We start from the raw sequence: 20,929 nt of genomic DNA, 5'->3' as shown, positions 1-20,929 counted from the left end.
TCACTTCCAGAATAAAAAAAATGTAAAATTTTTTTTCCCCAAAATATTCATTTGTTTGGATTTTAACCAAAGATATATTTTTTTAAGGTTTTATTAGAGAGAGAGAGAGAGAGAGTGGGGGCAGGGGCAGAGGAAGAGAGAGAGAATCTCAAGCAGACTCTGTTCTGAGCACAGAGCCAGATGTAGGGCTGGATCCCACAACCCTGAGATCACCACCTGAGCCGAAATCAAGAGTTGCAGTGCTTAATCAACTGAGCCACCCAGGCTTCCCTAACCAAAAAATTTCTAATAGAAATTCATTTTTATAGTACTTGTTTTCTTTCTTTCCCTTTATAATCATGTATTTTAAAAATGTAGTCTCAAATTCTGTCCCTGTTTTCTTACCATCTACTCTCTCCTTAACCTCTCACGATCTGGTTTTCACTCCCCTGAATCCACTGAATCTGTTCCTTTAAAGGTCACTAACAATGGCTTAGTTGACAAATCCTTGTCTAATCTTCACCTTCTGTGATTTCTCTGTGATTTTGATGATTATTTTCCTTGAAACTGTCTCAGTGCTCAGGTTGCATGTAACTATGGTTTGACTCTTTGAGCTCTCTGATTCCTCTTACCTCCTTCCATCCTTAAGATATTTTAATCTTCCTTGGCCTTCTTATTTTCTCTGTCCTCTCTCTCCTTTGGCAAGCTTGCCAATTTCAAGCCTTCACCATCATTTCTATTTGATTTTCAAAGCCATGCATGCATAAGTAAGCTTCAGGCCCATGTTTTTAAATGCTTGGCTGATATCATCTATATGTCCTGGGACCAATGCATCCTCAACATGTCCAATATTTAATAAATTATCATCTCCCAACATGGTCCTTTTTTTAAAATTTTACCATCATCTTACCAGTCACTCAGGCTTAAAACTTGTAATCTTTAACTTCACCCACTCCCTGTCCCTTACATCCAAGCAGACTATACATCTCAAAGTAGGCCTCTGTTCCCCTCATCTCTGCATCATCAGCTCTTAGCTCATGTTCTGTCACACAGCCAAATGAACACATTGCTATGCTGATTCTACCTTTGTAAAAATCTGTTTCCTGATTCCCTAGCTGAATGTTATCTTTCCATCCTCTAAATTCTCCTGATCCTGTATTAAACTAAAGCATCCCTCTCCTTTGGTTGTTTATGTCATTCTTATCTTCCTATTATTTATAGTTGCCTGGCATTTTATAGGTTTCAAACAAAACAAGACAAAATAAAATGTCTCTTCAGGATCACAGAGCTAGTAAACTGTTGTACTGGATTCAAATTTAGGATCGTATCTGATCTCCCTACTTATAATGCAGTGAATAATACAGAAAATTATGTATAATGTCTTATACAGAAAAAAGGCTCAAAAAACTTAAATGAATAAATATGTGAAGCAGATGAAGTTTTAAGATTCCAAAATAATAGCACTTAAAAATTACCTGGGATTCAGTAAAAACAATGGACTATTTACAGCTGAAGAGCTTCGAGGGAAAAATCTTGGGAAGAGGCCTCAACAAACATTCATTCCTAACCTCAAAGCAACCTCAATGCTGATGGGAATAAGTAGTTTCAGAGCAGAAGTTGAGTATTGGGACAAGGGAGGAGAGGGAAATCTAATATTTTTCCTACAAAACAACAAGTGATGTGAACCTCAAACAAAGTATTTGTTAGTTTCCCTAGGGAAATATTTTTTTAGTATCAACTACAACGAGTATCTCAGAAGATAAAACCACAAACAGGATACAGTTCCAACTTGAAACACTTACAATAGGAGAATTCCACAAATACCAGGTAGAGTAAGTACCATTACCAAAAAAATTAAAAAGTGTTATAGAACAGCAATAGAAGAACAAATTACATCTTACTGTCATGAAGCAGGAAAGGCTTTGCATTTGATGTAATATTTGAGACTGGTCTTAAAGAATAGGATTATAACAGGAGAAAAGAGCAAGGAGGACTAGGAAATACTCTTAATGGAGGGAACACCATGTACAAAGACAAGGTATATATGTGGGAAAGAACAATTAATTCACATTAGCTGAAATCAAGAAAATAACTTTCTATACCTTATAACAGCAACTAAACAGATCTCAAACCAGGCCTGAGGCCATATAATGGGAAGAAAACATCCAAGTTCAATTTTAGATACATTACAAAAATTCTAGGCCCACCAACTAACCTCGCGAACAACATAGTCCCTTATAAAAATTAGTGACAGTAGCTACTCACTGAAAGTTGTCACCACTGTGGAGATTGTTAGCACGTAATAAGCCATACAAAGTCACATGTGTGCTCTCTGATGAAATGCTCAGGTCATGTTCCTTTCCTTCCCTGATCATTGTACGTTTAAGAAGACTAGAACATTTCAAAGCCAACTCCAAAGCATCCATCCAGCACCTTCCTAGAAGAACACAGATTCGTAAGCAGTGTAGTTCAAGAAACTACAAAAACCAGCAGCCATCTTAATTTAACACCGTTAACCTTTAAGCATACTATTATTTCTTTGAGAAACATAAACTGGCAAAGTTAATTTGAATATAAAATCTTGCAAGGATTTTAATGCAATTTTTCAGTTTAGCAAGTGCTTTTTACAGACAAAGCATCTAGAAACCACTGGTAAATGAATAGCATATGGGATGCATTAGAAAGTACACCTAATCTAAAATAAAGGTACTTTATTTTTAAAATCTTAGAACAGTAACAGGGAGTATGATTTGCAACTACCAAAGAAAGTACATAAAATATACTGAAGACATTATGTTTCTACTATAAACAAACTTATCAAAATGATGTTTTGTTGATAAAAGTTCTATCCCCAGGTTTACCATCCATTCTACTTATATGTATGAAAATTTCTGAGTCATGGAAATGCCGGTACAATATTGTAATGAACTGCCATATTAGCAGAAACACTAATATTTTAAATTAAAATTTAGAACTGTATTAGCAAAACAAAACGAAAAAACCCGTTAGTTGCTCTTAAAAATGTATGTGTGTGTGTGTGTATATATATATATATGTTTCAATATCTGCTGGAAATATCAGTCAAGTAAAACACTTTCATAATGTAAGCTTGTGCCTATGGTATTTTAATTTTAAAAATAATCATCAAGTAAAAGTAAACTGAAAGGTTACAAGATTCGCTAGGCTAAGCTAAATTATAAAACATAAAAGTGAGGAAGAAATCCATTATCAATTATTAAGGTTTTAAAGTTAGCTTTGCTTTCACAAAAGTTTTGCTCTCTCCATATTGCTTCAAGAATTAAGTATTAAGTTACTAGGTATAGAACAAAGTTTGTACTTGAATCTCTTACATAAAAAAAACAAAACAGTGTATATGTGTTATGTTAATTTAAAAATATTTATTTATTTGACAGAGAGAGAGAGTACAAGTACGGGGAGTGGCAGGCAGAGGGAGAGGGAGAAGCAGGCTCCCCACTGAGCAGGGAGCCCGATGCGGGGCTCGATCCCAGGACCCTGAGATCATGACCTGAGCCGAAGGCAGACGCTCAACCAACTGAGCCACCCAGGTGCCCCTAAATGTTTTTTTTAAAAAAAAGATTTATTTATTTGAGAGAGAGCTCATGTACAAGAGCAGGAAGGAGGGGCAGAGGGGAAACAGACTCCCTGCTGAGTGGGGAGCCTGAAATGGGGCTTGATCTCCCAGTCAAGCTGAAACCAACAGTTGGACGCTCAACCAACTGAGCCACCCAGGCACCCCATAAATATTAATTTTTATAATAAAATACAAATAGCATATTAAATGTACCTCTAAAATTATAAAACTTAATGAGTTACCACAAAGAACACTAACCAAATCAAAAGGTGTTAGTATGTCAATGCAGAATGAAGAAGAAAACTTTAGGCTGCCAATTTGACTTCACAAGGCTTTCTTCCTATCAGATTTCCCTGTTTGTCTACAAAGTTAATGATATTTTACTATCAAAATCAATTTATGATTACAATACCTCTGCTGTAAATACCATACTAAAGAGATTTTCCCCAAAGGAAAATAAATACACAGTGGCATATAAAATAAATCCTTAAAAATGAGGACCAAAATCAAATCCATCAAAAATCTGTATTTACCATCTGACTCTGAAGTAGCTCGGATGATCAGATAACTGCTAGGTAAGGGCTGAGTTATAGATCCAACTGCTTCACCTTTTGGACCCTTAAAATAAAATAAAATAAAATAAAATAAGTGGTATACAGTAGGTATTATGAAATCTCAACTTCATATTATCCATTATTACCTGTAACAATCTAAGTTAGGCATGGGTTATAATCTAAAAGCAAACAACCTTTAACCTCATGCTTCTTAAGAAAGCAGATGGTAAGTATTAAGAAAAGTTTTCCTCTTCCAACAAATATACCTCCTTACCAGAAAACTGAACAACTTATAGCTATCATTAAATATCTCTGTTTATTGTTCACATAGTAAAGAGAAACCTGCAATTTATTATACTAGATGAAATTTTAATTTAATAGAGAAATTTCTATCCCAGAGATACTACTAAGATAAATAATATTAAATTTCTAGAGACCTAAAAAAAAAAGCTGGAACTATAATTTACAAGAAAAAAAGAAATGAATTTTGACTAGGTCTAGGGAAAAATCTCTATTTTACAACCATTGATACAATTGTTATAAAATACTTGTTATAAAATACCAATGAAAAAAGCTAATTTTATTCTTCCAGAAAGAAAGAGGAATTCTTCAGGTGAACCCAGTTCTTCCCTGGAAAGAAAATCTGAGGCTAGAACAGTATAATTTTGATAGACAAAGTGTAATTTTAAGTTGTAAGATCAAAGAATAAAATGAATTTGAGAAGCATAAACATAAAGAAGATATAGATTCAAAATAAAAAGGAAGAAAAAGTCAATTTTAACAAATCCTGTAGTATCACTTGGGTATTTTCAAATAGCTTATGGGCCAACTCCTAGAACCACCATCTAGTCAGACTGCTTGGGTTTCGAGCTTGGTTCCATGCTAGAAAAATTACTTAAGTAACCCCTTTAGGCCTCAATCTCTTTATCTGGGTAATAGGGAAAATTACAACCTCCTTAAAGGTATGAGAATTTTTAAAAGGGGTCCACATAAAGTGCTCAAGAGTCCCAGATACAAAGTTAAGAACTGTTAAATATTACTTTTACCTTATCATAGATACTGACTTTAAAGCTGTTTAAACAATGTCCTAAGCATATTTTGCTTGTGGAGAATGTTCTGATGATCATCTAATTGGACAAATTTCCTTCCCTCCCAACAATATTGGGAATTCAATAAATTTGACATTAAAAATCTTTTTTAATAATTTAAAAATTCATTATAATTTTTTCAATTCCTAAGAGTAGTAGTAAAGAATAAATACTATACATAAAGGGTTTTGAAAGTTGTTTTTTCACTTGAGAATCACATGATATATAATTAACAGAGGTTCTCTGGGTTAAATTCTTTCCCTATAGGAAGTGCCTAATCCCAGAATGGAACTAACTCTCTAATCCTAAATTTAGTCCTGCTACGACTATAGGCTACTGAAATAAAGGTTAAAAGTCCAGGTGTTTTATAGGTGTATGTATATTGCCTAATTAAGCAATACCAAAAAATATTTAAAAGCTGAAGTTCCTTTTGTTTAACCCTAAGTCTCAATTAGGTGGTTTCCCTTAAAGAAGAACCTCTAAACCCTCTTATTCGTATATAATTGACCATCTTAGAAACTAAAACAATGATTGCTTTGTAAAAATTTAAACTAAATCCATTTATTCCATTAGTGTGTAGTGCATGCTGAGCAAGGAGCCCGATGTGGGGCTCCATCCCAGGACCCTGGGATCATGACCTGAACCAAAGGCAGACGCTTAGCCAACTGAGCCACCCAGGTGCCCTGCATTCCTATTTTCCTGATTAAGTTTCTGCTTTTACACACAGAAGTGACCACAGTAATACTTTTTAGTTTTAAAACAGAGCTCCATCTTCAAAGACAGCTGAACCTCAAGAGTACATAGGACTGCTTCTAGTCACATATTTACATCACTACAGGAAAGACCACACAAATAAATGGCAGCTCCGTTCTAGAAGATCTTATAATTTTGATAGAAACAAAAACACTATAAATATGATACAATATTACAAAGCAAAGTTAGTAATTGCAATAAAAAAAACAGTACAAACTTAATCACCACGGAGAACACATTATAAAGTATGATGAAAATTTGGGAAACATTTTCTGCAAAAGTTTTTAAGATAGATCTTAAAGCTAAACAAAGCCTTTTGGTACACAGTTCAACATGGGCAGAAAGAAAAAGAGGAATAATGCACTTGGAAACAGAAGCAAATTTAGAAGTCCTGGCTGAGGTCAGAAATCATTAGATTAATTGATTTATCTCCACTCTGAAACTCACAGATTGTCATCTTTATCTTTTACCTATGTAACAAGTGCTTACTTACCTTCACTGCCCAAATAGACTGCTCCAAAGGATGAAAAAGTTTGAAACAAAAGCCATCCTTTTTTGATGGACGTTCAATGATCTCACAGGCATTCAGAAGGACTGTTCCTACCCACTGACCATTTTTTTGGGTTTTATAAATCAGTAGCACCCCAGGTTTCAAAACACACCACAACTTGGTCCAGCTCTTTAGAGTACCACGAATCTACAGAAAGATAAGTTTATTTAGGAAATAAAGCTCTTTTTCTCTTTTTGCTCCACAATATAAAAACTCAGTAATGGCAAATAGGATGTTTTAATCTAAAATTTCCACAAAATATACACTTTAGATTCAGTAGATTTTTTTTTAAGCTACTAGATGGTAAGCACTGCACGCAAAGCTAAAAATAGCATAGCTCCTCCCGCCAAGAAACTTAAAGTCTAGCCAGAGACGAGGTCAACAGTTTCAAAATAATGCGCCAAGTAGAATGGTTTTCCTAACCCTCAGGCCAGCTCAGGAGCCATTAAAATATACTTTCCTAGTACCAAGATTCTCCTCTTCTTAGCAACTATCATAATTTTATTTGTGGGAGTATAAGAGAATTCCACCTTTTTTAAAGATTTTTATTTATTTGTCACAGAGAGAGAGAGAGCACAAGCAGGGGGAGCTGCAGGCAGAGGGGAGAAGCAGGCTCCCCGCTGAGCCCAAGGCAGCCACTTAACCAACTGAGCCACCCAGGCATCCCAAGATTATTCCACCTTTTAAGATTGTTTCCCTCCTACCACTATATCAGCAGTGCTGAAATCGCTGCTAGCACAACCACCAGGCATTCCCTAAATATTCACTGAGTGGTAGAAGAGGGAAGAACTCTCTTCCAACCCCTAAAATTACCTTCTCTAAATTACTCTGTTCTTAGTAATTACATAAACTGTGCCATTTCAGTTCTTGGGGGAATTTTAAAACACAGTTACCTGAATCTCTCTCTAATCTCAAAATGTTCCTCGTCCCAGGATTTAATGTGATGGCAATAACAAGTCTATAACTGTTTTTTCCTATCAATTTCTATTTCTGTCATCCATTAAAAATGTTTCTATGCAAGTCACTGAATTCACAATACTGAAAAGAATGCTAATATATTTAGAATAAAAACTAGGAATTATCCTCACTTTTACTTACTGTAAAACATCTGCTCTCTCAAAGCACTTTTATGAATTACGAAATAAATATAGGACTCCCTAACCCCTGAAATAGGCATACCACAGTAACTGTAAATAAGAAAAAAAATAGTAAGGGGGAGTTTGGAGCCAGGAATGAAGAGAAAATCTTTGAGAAAAGTATGTGTTTATGTAAAAGAAATGGAAAGACAAGAAAAGCAAAAGGAAGAGTTATCCTAAGATAACATTCTGGAACTGGGACATGTGATAATAGAACATGGATGGCAAATATCAGAATGAAGGTATGATTTAGAAAAGTCAGCCAGGGGATGTGGTGGGGACTTTTAGGGGGTTAGCTGCAGGAATCCAATGTCAGAAGACAAGAGGAAGAAGTTTAGCTCTGAAAAACCCAAATGAGACGTGGAGCTTAAAGACAGTCAAAGTAAGTCGAATGTGTTTCCAGCACAACACTGAAGAAGACCCTAGTACTACCTGAACTAACAAGGAAACTATCATTAGGCTCCCATTTTAGTGAGAGAATTTCCACAAAAGATCTCCTAAGGATTTTACATTGGAGGTTGTACCAACTTTTTGGGAGTGGAAAACTTTCAGGGCTGGCGTGATTTTTAGATTAATGTCAGGTACTAAAATTTCCTGGGAGTCAGAGTCTCAACAAGATCATTCTTAAACTCAGCATTAGTCTGAAAGATTCCAACTAAATAACCTTCAGATAAGAGTGAGAAAGAGGATAGTGGGGGATGATTAAAAAAAGGAAATGAAAGATAGTGGAAATAACCAGAGGCCAAAATAAGGTATGGAAACAGCAATATGCACGTTTTTCTGAAAATTAATCCTTTCCAAAAGATAACTTTTGTATTAACTTTGCTTAATATCTTCTCAATAATGCATACAAGTCTACAATAATACTAAATGATAGTTTGAACAGCAAAATATTTCTTTAGACTATATAATGTCACACAAACCAAAAAGCCTTTTAAAAAGAACTGCTATCCATATCTGATGTTATTTCAAGACAGACAATGTTAAGTTTCCTTCTCCCCATTAAGACTGGAACATAGAACCTCTGGGATACAATTAATAGGTTGCCAGTGAAAAACAATCATCCCAGGAGTTGTTTTTGTCTTGAAGGCTTTAGATGCACTCTGGGCTTTCCTATTCTAGTAGGTAAACATCCAGCAATATGAATTCAAGCTTCAATACAAACTGACCTTCAACCAATCAGCCATAACAATAACAGAAGGATCTGTGATTGTACTGAGTAACTCCTTTGTGGCTCTTTTCTTTTCTTCTCGGTAATTTTTCTTTTGCACCTATTTTACAAAAATAATAGAAAAATTAAAAATTCATTAGAAATGGGCAATTTCTTTCTAAAAATTTAGGTCTATAACATGTAGAGTATAAGATTCTAAACCTCTTTTAGAATTCTAGCATTTTAGGATAAAAGAACTTTTTTTTTTAAGAGCTGGTAGGAATTTTTAGAGGTTAGAATCTAGTTTTTCTGATCACTAGTTCTCTGTATCTTTTTGAAGAATTTACCTTTTTTTAATTACACAATACTACATGTATCCAATCTTATGGTAAGAATTTCAAACAACACAAATAAAGCTAAAAGCTTTATTAGACCCTATCCTATTCCCAATCCCCAGAACGGACCACTATTAACACTTTTGGAAAACACGATCCTTTCAGGCTTTTTCTATGTATACAACCTACAGAAATATATAGCTTTTGAGGTTTTGTTTTTTAAACATTTTTTTAAAAAAGGTTCTCCCATTCAATATTTTTGGGAGCATTTCCATGCCTACCTCATTGCTATATAAGTTTCGTAGTATGAATAAAACATGGGGGTTAACTGGACACATTCTGCATACCAGTTACTGTTCTAAGCACTTTACAAGTACTATCTCATTATCTTCACAATAACCCCAGAAAGTAAGACAATTATTATCCTTATTTTACAGATGAGAAAACTGAAGGACAAAGAGTGACTTACCCAGGATCACACAGCTAGTAAGTCATGGAGGCACAATTCATCAAAGGCAGACTGGCTCTAAAAGACATGCTCTTAACCACCATGCTATTACTGCTCTATAATTTTTCTTAAGTTCTCTTACTGATGGAAATCCACTCTGTTATCAGTTTTTTCATATTGCAGACAATGCTGCATTTGTTTGCAACTGGCAATTTTGCTCTTTCCTGATACTAAGATATTATCATAAAATGATATTAATTCATTCAAAATATCAAAGTTTTACCTTCATAAGTTACCTCTGAGGTAATCTGGGAAGGCTGCAGTGGATTAATATAGTCTTATTATTACTTTGTTATTAAATGGATGGAAAAGTGGTGATAAACTATCAGTGATACATTTCTTTTAGCTATAAAACCTTCCTGTTTTACACTTAGCGACAAAAAGACTATATACACCTAACAAAATTTAAATAATTCTACAGCCAAAAAACTTCAGACTTTTGGTCTTTACTAATATGCATATCTGAGTAACAGTAGATTTAATATGGGATTGCAAATGCAAATGCATACAGGATCAGATATAAGAAAAAAAGGGGTAAAAATAGACCATGCAGGGATAAGAGTCAATTAGAGAGCATGTGTTTCTTAAGATCCAGGATCCGTGGCCATTCTGGAAGGCAAGCCCAAGTGCATATTTCTTAAAGAGAGGTTGGAAAGCTGAACTTGTATTTGTTACCTCAAATTTTTAAAACATTGTATACATCAAACAAATGTATCTACCTGTGGGCCAAATTCAGCCCACGACCCTGCAAGTTCGTAAACTTGAATTTCAAAAAGCACCAGAGCTTCCCATAACACGTTCTACAACACAGTGATGTGCCCAACTCGGTTCAAGTGTGCAGAGCTGTCCAGTCCTCAGCCAAAGGAATGGTCAGGTGAGGCCGGAGGCAGCGCCCGACAGTCATCAAGTAGCCTCTTCAGTTGACTCCAGCGTGCCATACAAATATTAACATTCTTTATGTGTGCCTGTCTGGATATTATTTTTCTTTCTTTAGGAGACAGGTATTTATCTTGTTATTGTTAGCCTACTTTCAAAAGCACATGCAAAGCACAATGTTATTTATGAAATAACTGGAAACTAACCTTGAGAGATTCTTTCTTTGTGAGCTTGCTTGAAGCAGAACTATCCTTCTCCGAGCCATTATAAAGTTTAGATTCAGACTGAATCACACAGAAATGAACAAAGAGAAATCATAATTAAAACCTTCACTTATTCTACATATACAGCATATACGAATTAATGTTAAAGCTATGTTTGTGAATTCTTCCCATTTATTGCTGTGATTTAGGCAAAAATAAATTTTCAGGTGTCCATTTTCCCTATATAGATAGCTTTAGTTTAAAAGCTAATCCATGTTAAACCCACAAAAGCACAAAATAAACACTAATCAGGGGTGCCTGGCTGGCTCAGAAAAGGATGCAATTCTTGATCTTGGGGTCGTGACTTCAAGCCTCACATTGGATGTAGAGATTACTAAAAAAAAAAAACCCTAATCAATAAACTAATCTACAATGTGAGGTTAAATAAGATCATTTGTAAATTTTTGCATTCTACTTTCCAGAATATTTCTAAGAAACATATGCAATTATTTATTCTTAAAACAAAAGTATCCAAAGCAATGTAATTTTTTAACAGTTAAAATATTCCAAGTTAATAAAATAAACCATGTACATTCTAGTTACTGCACACATTGCCCTATTGCTACTTCTCCAATGGAAAGAAATATTATCTTCAGAAATTAGTATTAAAACACTATCTAATTTGTAGTGTTCAAAAACCAATATTCCTAGCATCTACTTCTTCCTACCTATCCTAAGTGCCCCTAAAGTATTATTGTCTTAAACTTCTTTCCAGACTTTGCTTATACTTATTTTTATTTGATCTTCATAAGAATCTTGACAAATAGAAGCACCTGGGTGGCTCAGCTGGGTAAGCATCCAACTCTTGATTTTGGCTCAGGTTATGATCTCAAGGTGTGAGATCAAGCCCCACACTGGGGTCCACACTTAGTGGAAGTCCACTTCTCTCCCTCTGAACACCCCCAGAGGTGCACTAGCACTCTTTCTCCCTCTCTCAAATAAATAAATAAATCTTAAAAAAAAAAAAAAAAAAAAGAACCTTAAAAATAGACATAACAAGTGGTTTTAGCTCCATTTTACAAATCATGAAAGGGAGGCTCTGGAGGTTGATTTTCTAAACTAACAATAATGCAACAGGGATCAGAATCTAGGTCTCCTAATCAAGCACTCTTTTGAAGAGACTACATTCTTTCACCAGAGTAAGAGAGCACAAATGTGAAAGCTGCTTCTATAAATCTTGGACAATAAAATTAAACACGCTTAGTGTCTTCTGTCCTATGATTTTCATTTTTATCTATTGTTAGACACAGGAGAAGGTATTTAAAGTACTTAGCATGGGGGCGCCTGGGTGGTTCAGTTGGTTAAGCGACTGCCTTCGGCTCAGGTCATGATCCTGGAGTCCCGGGATCGAGTCCCGCATTGGGCTCCCTGCTCAGCGGGGGGTCTGCTTCTCCCTCTGACCCTTCCCCCTCTCATGTGCTCACTCTCTCTCATTCTCTCTCTCAAATAAATAAAATCTTTAAAAAAAAAAAATAATAAAGTACTTAGCATGACTCCTGGTGCCAAGAAAGTATATGGGGCTTGATCCAAATGGTGGCTTTCAAATGTTGAATGGCTAGACCTGCAAAGCACTAGGTGTGATTACAGGTAACAAAACTTTGGGTATGAACTCCCTCACTCCATTTGAAGAACCATGAAGGCAGGGACCATACTTATTCACCAATGACACCCAGCTATCACCTGGGGAAAAGAAAGGGCTCACTAAATATCTGATGAATTAATAAAATGAAAATTAAACTAGCATTTGCAACTCATTTCTTTTACCTCTCTGAAAAAACACCTCTGCTACTTGGTACGAAATATGGGTGATTATGGTGATGATGATAATAACTGGCTGCACTAGATAGAAGGGAACTACAAACTATGTACAATGCAGAAGGTGGGGATTAACCCAATTAAATTTTTGTTAAAGTCACTCCTTTGAGAACTGAACTTGAAACATCATACTACTTACTCTCATGGCAATGGCACACTGATTGTGATAACAACACAATTTTACAAAGTTGCTCAAGCCAAACAGTCTCTGTCTTCTCCTTGCCCCCGAGAACCTGAAGATGGCACAGCTACTGTCAGAAAAAGAGGATGATTTCTATTTCTCACAGCTTAAGAGGAAAATGTGTATTATAATATACTTCTTAGACACTAGTAAATGAAGAATAAATGCTAACAGAAATGGCTGCTTATTCTTTACCAAGTACTTTCCTAAACACTTCACATGCACTACCTCATTTAATCCTCAAAGCAACCCTATGAGATAGTAATAATATCTCCCTTTTGCTAATAAGAAAACCAAGACTAACCAATTAAAAATAACTTTCCAAAGTTGCAGAGCCAATAAGGAGATGAGCTGGGATTTGTACCCCGGTCTACCTAATTCCCAGTCTCATGCTCTTAGCCATTTCACTGTAATGATTTCTTACCTTTTAAAACTATTTACACAGAATTTTAGCCAGACTCAAATTTAAGACTTATCTTCATGAACAACAGGAAATATGTTTCCCTGACATGACAAGATCTGGCTTGGTGATTCCTAAAAGATTCTAGAATATAAGGCACCTGCAGGCCAGAAGGGGGTCATCTGAGCTTGGTAAATTTTAGAGAACACATATTTCAAGGAATCCTTGCCATTCTGTGTAGCCAGTTCTGGGGGGGAAAAAAATCCACTGACCAAGTTCTACAAGCTTTTTAAATACACTATACCAAAGTTTTCTGTATTAACAGGTTTCCTTTTAAATACCAAAACTCAAACTATTTTTGTTGGAAATATTTTACTAAACTAACTTGGTCCTTCTTTTATAACCTTACTGAACACGATCTTAATGATCACCACAGGGTTTAATATATAGTACTGTTTGTTTCTTCATTAAATGGTCTTAGAATGCTCAGTAGGTTGTTTTCTTTTTCCTTCCTTCTTTTCATTTCCCCCCATAACTATTGTCCTCTTACAGGCTGCGTGATTCAGGAGGTTATTCAATCTCTTTCAGTCTTAGCTTCCTTGTTTGTAAATGAGGATACTCTTATTAACCTGTAGGATTGCTCTGAGGGTTAAATGAGGTAGTGTGCATGATGTGTTTAACATACTACTTGGTATATATTGTGTTTCAGGTTTGTGACTATCCTCTACAGTGTAAGTGCTATCAAAGATCTGGCCTTTAAATAAATGGAACATTTATGTATGAGAATACTTTACTCTTGCTTTGAAAACTACAAAATACTACAGATATAAGGGATAATGTTCATGTTAATATGACTAGATCAGATATCCTGATTTGGAAGGGTTTTTTAAATGTCCAGGTAAATATATTTTTTACATCAAGTGATAGATATGTAGCATCCCTATAAATAAACAAATGTATGTATGCCTGGAGAATCAAGTCAATAAATAGATCTGGGCTCAAAAACCACTACCCTTGTAGTAGGATTACTTTTATCCCACTAGACACAGTACCCATGCTGGAAATTCCTTTTGTTGAGATGGACTACTAAAAATTCATTTAAAAACGCTAACAGCAAGATGAGATGGGATTTGATTAACTGACTTTTCCAATCCACTCATTTATAGGATGCATGAGAAATAGAAACTGTATTTTTTTAAAAATGGGGGGGTAAAAAAGTGTATTCCATTGTGCTTACTGGTCTTAATCATGTATTTTAAGAAATAATCCCAAATCCTATGACCAAAATGGCAGTATTAATACTTTTTGCATCAAATTCAGAAAAATATAAGGTTAAAATTAGGATTGTCTCAGTTATGCACACTGATTACAGAAGGAATAACAAAACTTTGTTTCCTGAAGTTACTTAAGTAAGGTTAAAATGTTCAGAATTCCATGAGAATGTGGTTTAATGATAAATGTATAAATTTTAGGATTGTTGTGAAAAATAAGACTGGGTTATGTGTTAGAATATTTAAGGACAAACTGGTGACTATGCATCTCTTCAGCTAACAGAATAAACAAGGATTAAATCTAAGTTAAGATAGAATCAATAGGTTTCAACTGTTGGAAAATATCAGGATTTAAGAACAATTTTACTTACACTAGTTACCATGTTAAGAATCCCATTCATTCACTGCAATTCCCCCTCTCTTTTTAAATAAGCTCTATGTCCAACGTGGGGCCTGAATTCACAACCCCAAGATCAAGAGTCGCATGCTCTACCAACTGAGCCAGCCAGGTGTCCCTCCACTGTAATTCTTATTCAAAAAAAGAAGATGAATTCTCAAATACCTACTATTAACCAGGTACTCTGTCAGGCACTTGCAGTATCACAATCTGGGATGTGGATCTTTTCTCCTTTGTACAGATAAGAAAACTGAAGCCATTTTGAATCCCAGCTTTACCACTCTGACCCTCATTTAATTTCTCTAAGCTTCAGTTTGTTCACTTAGAACATGGGGCCAATAATACCTACCACCTTTTAGTATTGTTATGAGAGTTAAGGTGACACACAATAAGCTCTTAATACAAAATAGCTATTAATATCACTGTAGTTAGTATCTAAGAAGTCACAAGTAATATATATGAATCAAGATTCAAATTTGCTTTTTTGACTTTAAAACAGTGCTGCCCAGCAGAACTTTCTGAATGACAGAAATGCTATATATGGCTACTGAGCACTTGAGATATGGCTAGTGTAACTGAGGAACTTCTAATTTCAATTGATTTTAGTTAATTTAAAGAGTCCAGAATGATTGGTGCTATTAAAAGTACAGCTCTGTTTTTATTTTTTTAAATTTATTTTTATGTATGTGTTGCTTTTTTTTTTTTTTTTAAGATTGTATTTATTTATTTGACAGAGAGAGAGACAGCGAGAGAGGGAACACAAGCAGGGGGAGTGGTAGAGGGAGAAGCAGGCTTCCCGCAGAGCAGGGAGCCCAATGCAGGGCTCGATCCCAGGACCTCGGGATTATGACTTGAGCCGAAGGCAGTGGCTTAACCGACTGAGCCACCCAGGCGCCCCTAAAAGTACAGTTCTAAAGCCTATTTTTTTTTCATTAATCCACCCTGCTTCATTAAGGTATGTAAATTTTCTTTTCAGGCTCCCTGCCCTCCTTCTTCCCCTCCCCCCAATTTAGAGACTACATATAGGTGGCTATGATATATAAGTGTGGGGTTTAAGTATTTAGACTTCTGAGAAGGAATACTGTTCTACCACATATTCAACAATTCTGGTATTAACTGCTTGAAAATAGGTTTAAAAAAGTTCTATAAATTTCATTATATTTCTAGCTATTAAAGACTCAAAATAAATTATTTTTCCTTTACACATCTCATAAAATGATCAAGGAATTTCTTACTTGTATGTTATATATATATATATATATATATATATGGTACTATTAAACTTCTATCCTAAGTACTTTTACACATATGATATTTAAGTAATGAATACTTGAAAAGTGTGGATAAAGTGTGTATAAAATTATACATTAAAAAAAATCATGCACTCTTCTCAACCACTGTCATGCATGGAAACAAAAATGTAGGTTTTTTTCATGTTCTGTTCGTCATACATATGCCCACTTCTATTTTGTTAAGAAAGAGGTGTTTAATCATGTAAACAGTTTCTTTCCCACAGTGGAATGCCACAACTGCTCCCATGAGGACAGCTAGAGACTAGGAGCTGTGGCAGAAAAATAATGAGTAGCAGCTCTCATTAGCTGAGAACAGCAGAGAATACACTAGCTTAAGAAATAGATTTTCTGACAGTCACTGAAGTTTGATTCCACAAACAAAATGGAATCAATTTTGATTCTGTCTCTGTTATTTCAGAACCTGAAATAACAGTCAGAAGTCAAATTCTTTAACAAATTATAGCAAATATATTATATATAGAATATATATATTCTATATATAATATTAGAGAAATTACAAACCCATAGGAAAAGCAATGTATTACATAGTGTTTCTCAAATTTGAATATATACTCTTAAAGAAAAAGTTCTCAACAGTAAAAATATATACAAGTATCCCAGTTTGAGAATTACTAATTTAGGAAACTGTATCTCATTCTAAGAAAATGTCTTTCAATTGCAGGCCATTACTGCAAGAGACCTTTGGCCTTTAACTGGTAAAATGTATGTATTTTTTTTTTTAAGATTTTATTTATTTATTTGACAGAGAGAGAGACTGCGAGAGCAGGAACACAAGCAGAGGGAGTGGGAGCGGGAGAAGCAGGCTTCCCACCAAGCAGGGAGCCCGATGTGGGCCTCGATCCCAGGACCCTGGGATCATGACCTGAGCTGAAGGCAGACATTTAACAACTGAGTCACCCAAGTGCCCCAAAATGTATGTATTTTGACTGTCATTCAAATAAACTCAAAACACTTAAGAGTTAAAAAACAAAACAAAACAAAACAAAACACAAGGAATCCTGAGAACTTCTCCGAATGGAATTCTCAGTCTGAGAAGTACTACAATAACAGACATATCAGAAGCAATATAACTCTGGAGAGAACACACTGGTTACCAATAGGCTGTATTTCTAAGTAACCAACAGGACCGACATCAACCCCAGTGGAACTTTCCTTTTTTCTTATATACGGCATGATTTAGATATACCAACATAAAAACATCCCATAAAAATCTGATAGAATTTTATTGTTCTTCTTCTTAAATATTAGAAAAATGCCATAGTCATGTATTTGGGGACAACACATGCTTACCTTGCTCTTTGACATAGAAAGTGAAGATTCATCTTTATTTTGAGAAATGTCTTCCTTTCCTCTTTCAAAACCTTTAAAAAACATTGTTATTATTTTAGTATTACTATATAGCATATAGGCATTAAGAAGCAAATGCATATAAGTCATCCAATTTCAAATATACATTATATTTGATGTATATTGGTACAAAAGCTTAGACTAAACATACAGTGTTAAACTATTATAGTTTAAAACCCTTCTAAGGGATCATATGTAGTATAACTCTTTAGAATAAATTAAGGCTTACAAAGGCAATGAAGTCTTTTCCTGAACCCATCAACATCAAGCTAAATACCTCTTTTCTGTGCTCCTAGAGCACTTTTCATGAACTCAGGCCTCATGGAGCTTTTATTCTACTGACTTTTTTTTTTTCTTTTTCTTTTTTTTTTTAAGATTTATTTATTTATGGGATGCCTGGGTGGCTCAGTCAGTTAAGCGTCTGCCTTCAGCTCAGGTCATGATCCCAGGATCCTGGGATTGAGCCCCATGTCGGGCTCCTGGCTCAGCAGGGAGCCTGCTTCTCCCTCTCCCTCTGCCTCTCCCCCTGCTCATGCTCTCTGCTCTATCTCTGTGCCTCAAATGAATAAAAATTTTTTTTAAATCTTAAAAAAAAAAAAAAGATTTATTTATTTTGAGAGAGAGACAGAGAGAAAGAGAAGCAGACTCCCCCATGAGTGCAGAGCCCAACATGGGTGGGGCTTGATCTCAGGACCCTGAGATCAAGACCTGAGCTGAAACCAAGAGTCGGTTGCTCCACTGACTGAGCCACCCAAGCGCCCCTCTAGTGAACTCTTTTCTAATAAAGAATCCTAACTGAAAGAACCAACCCAGCATATTTTTAACACCTCTTGCCAAATCAGAAACAATTCTAGAATTGGTGATAAAGGACTAGAGAAAATAAATCTAGGTTGAGGGACAGACTTAAAAACCTAACAATGTGCTTATTGTGAGAATTAAATGAGGATCCATTAGAAAGCATTTAGCATAGTATTTTCCATATAGTATACATTCAATTCATGTTGACTTTTTTTTTTAAGATTTTATTTATTTGAGACAGAATGAGAGAGAGAGAGAGAGCACATGAGAGGGGGGAGGGTCAGAGGGAGAAGCAGGCTCCCTGCCTGGCAGGGAGCCCGATGCGGGACTCGATCCCGGGACTCGATCCCGGGACTCCAGGATCATGACCTGAGCCGAAGGCAGCCACTTAACCAACTGAGCCACCCAGGCGCCCTCAATTCATGTTGACTCTTAAGATGATCATCGGCAGTGACTATTGTATACAAATTCTAAAAGAATGAATCTAAAATACATGAATGTACTGGGATGAACATGCACAGATCCCTGCAATCATGTAACACATTAACATAACACTATGCCAAAAGCAATTAACAGATTAATGTTATTAAGAGTACAATTAGAGAGGGGTGTCTGGGTGGCTCAGTCAGTTGAGCATCTGCCTTTGGCTTGGGTCATGATCCCAGGGTCCTGGGATCGAGCCCCGCATTGGGCTCCCTGCTCAGCAGGAAGTCTGCTTCTCCCTCTCCCTCTCCCCCTGCTTGTGTTCCTGCTCTCGCTCTGTGTCAAATAAATAAATAAAATCTAAAAAAAAAAAAAAAAAGTACAATTAGAGAAATGTTAATACTGAAATTTGCGTGGCGGGTATAAAAGGAGCAGTACTCAACTTAAAGATGTTCCTTCTACTTTTGAGGGCAAGTATTATTAACTCTTCCCTATAATAATTTGTTCTAAGTCCAATAAAAGCCTATATTAAAAATGCATACATAATTATTCATAAAGCAGCACTTAAATAATCATCAGTAGCACCAGTGCCTGAAGCATTTAAAAATTATTTCTAACATATTAATAATACCATTTTTCTCTATTTGGCTTTTATTAGCTAAAAACAAATCCATTCCAATTTCCTAATCCAGAGATTTTACTGCATTGTTTTCTGTAATATGAAGAAGGTATCTTCCCCCACCCCCCAACTCTGTTAAGGAGGATCACTCAATCCCAATACTAGGGGGAAACAAAACTATTTCATAAATGCAACATGAAATTTTAAATAACTTACCAAAATTTTAGACTTTAGTATAAAGCAAACCAAAGTTACTTAATTCAGTTTAAAAATTCTAAAATATTTATTCAGAGTAACATTTTATAATAAGTAATTCTTTTTTAAGATTTATTTATTTTAGAGAGCACGTGAGCATGGGGGGAGGGACAGAGGGTGAGGGAGAATTTTTTTTTTTTAAGATTTTATTTATTTATTTGACAGAGAGAGAGAGCAAGCAGAAGCAGGGGGAGTGGCAGTGGGAGGAGGAGCAGGCTCCCCACCAAGCAGGGAGACTGATGTGGGGCTCAATTCAGGACCCTGGGATCATGATCTGAGGCGAAGGCAGACGCTTAACCAACTGAGCAACCCAGGCACCCCTGTAATAAGTAATTCTTAATATTAATGAATTATTATTTTCTACCATGTGTGGAGATTCAAAATTACTTTAAAATTACTCCTCTATTTTTTTAAAAAAGTGGTATTTATAGACAAAATTCTGAAGCCTATAACACATTATTGACCATTATTAATAATGCAGAGCAATTTCAGATCATGACTTTTTACCAAGTTTCCTTGTTAGTGATTTTAGGTAGTAAATTCTCTTCCTACTATCCTCCCAACTGCCTCAATGATACAGAAATCTATATCCCCACCAAAATGGCTAAAATTAAAGGGATACTACCTTCCAAGTACAGATTAGAATGTGGAGCAACTGGAACTCTATTCACTACTGGTGAGAGTATAATGGGACATAACCACTTTGGAAAACTATTTGAAACTACATACTAAAGCGGAATTTATGGATATTCTAACACAAAGCAATTCTAATCCAGATATACCCAACAGAAATGGTTGTGTATATTCATCAAAGTAAGATACAAAAATGTTCACAGCAGCTTTATTCGTAATAGCCAAAGTCTGAAGCCAACTCAAATGGTTATTAAGGTTGAATAAATGAATATATTTGCACAATGGAATGTTACACAGCAATGTAGTAGTAATTAAAAGAACCAATTACTACTACAGAAAACAAGAGACACAATATTGAGCAAAAAAAGCCATGTCTTTCCATTAAAAAAAAAAAAAGCACATACTGTATGACTCCATTTATATACAGTTCAGGAACTGGCAAACCTGATCTATAGGGGTAGAGGTTGTTAGGGTGGTTTACCTCTGTTAGTAGAAGGAATTGACTGGGAGGGGCAAGAGGCACTCTTCTGTGGTTCTGGAAAGTGGCTACATGGGTCTATATGTAACTTAAAATTCAAAAGGTTGTGCCTTTAACTTTTCTGTGTAAGTTATGCCTCAATAAAAAAATAAATAAAAACTCAGCCTTCTCTATTCTTCCAGTTTATTAGACCTCTCCTGCTTTGGCATCCTTCC

General features: G+C 35.5%; 1 protein-coding gene and 1 non-coding gene across 11 annotated transcripts in view; both read right to left on the bottom strand.

Moving 5' to 3' along the window:
- The window catches only part of OSBPL8 (oxysterol binding protein like 8), a 159,495-nt gene that overhangs the window by 29,237 nt on the left and 109,329 nt on the right, over positions 1-20,929 (bottom strand). For 8 of the 10 annotated variants that reach the window (XM_035002092.1, XM_035002093.1, XM_035002094.1 and 5 more), the window contains 6 exons: positions 17,452-17,522; positions 10,728-10,805; positions 8,822-8,923; positions 6,460-6,663; positions 4,105-4,189; positions 2,245-2,416 (listed from right to left, as the gene is read on the bottom strand). In XM_035002092.1, coding sequence (XP_034857983.1) covers positions 2,245-2,416; positions 4,105-4,189; positions 6,460-6,663; positions 8,822-8,923; positions 10,728-10,805; positions 17,452-17,522 — 712 coding nt within the window. Of the gene's footprint in view, positions 1-2,244; positions 2,417-4,104; positions 4,190-6,459; positions 6,664-8,821; positions 8,924-9,606; positions 9,664-10,727; positions 10,808-12,738; positions 12,860-17,451; positions 17,523-20,929 lie in introns of those variants that run through there. The other 2 variants (XM_035002098.1, XM_035002099.1) reach the window with 2 other exon arrangements.
- Positions 16,285-16,417, bottom strand: LOC118009081. The gene has a single exon (XR_004678810.1). It is a non-coding gene; the product is annotated as a small nucleolar RNA SNORA41 (small nucleolar RNA).

Source organism: Mirounga leonina, unplaced genomic scaffold (assembly GCF_011800145.1).
Source record: "Mirounga leonina isolate KUSES-001 unplaced genomic scaffold, KU_Mleo_1.0 Mir_126, whole genome shotgun sequence".
Taxonomy (NCBI): domain Eukaryota; kingdom Metazoa; phylum Chordata; class Mammalia; order Carnivora; family Phocidae; genus Mirounga; species Mirounga leonina.
The sequence above is the reverse complement of the archived record's forward strand: the minus strand, read 5'-3'. Positions and strand labels throughout refer to the sequence as shown.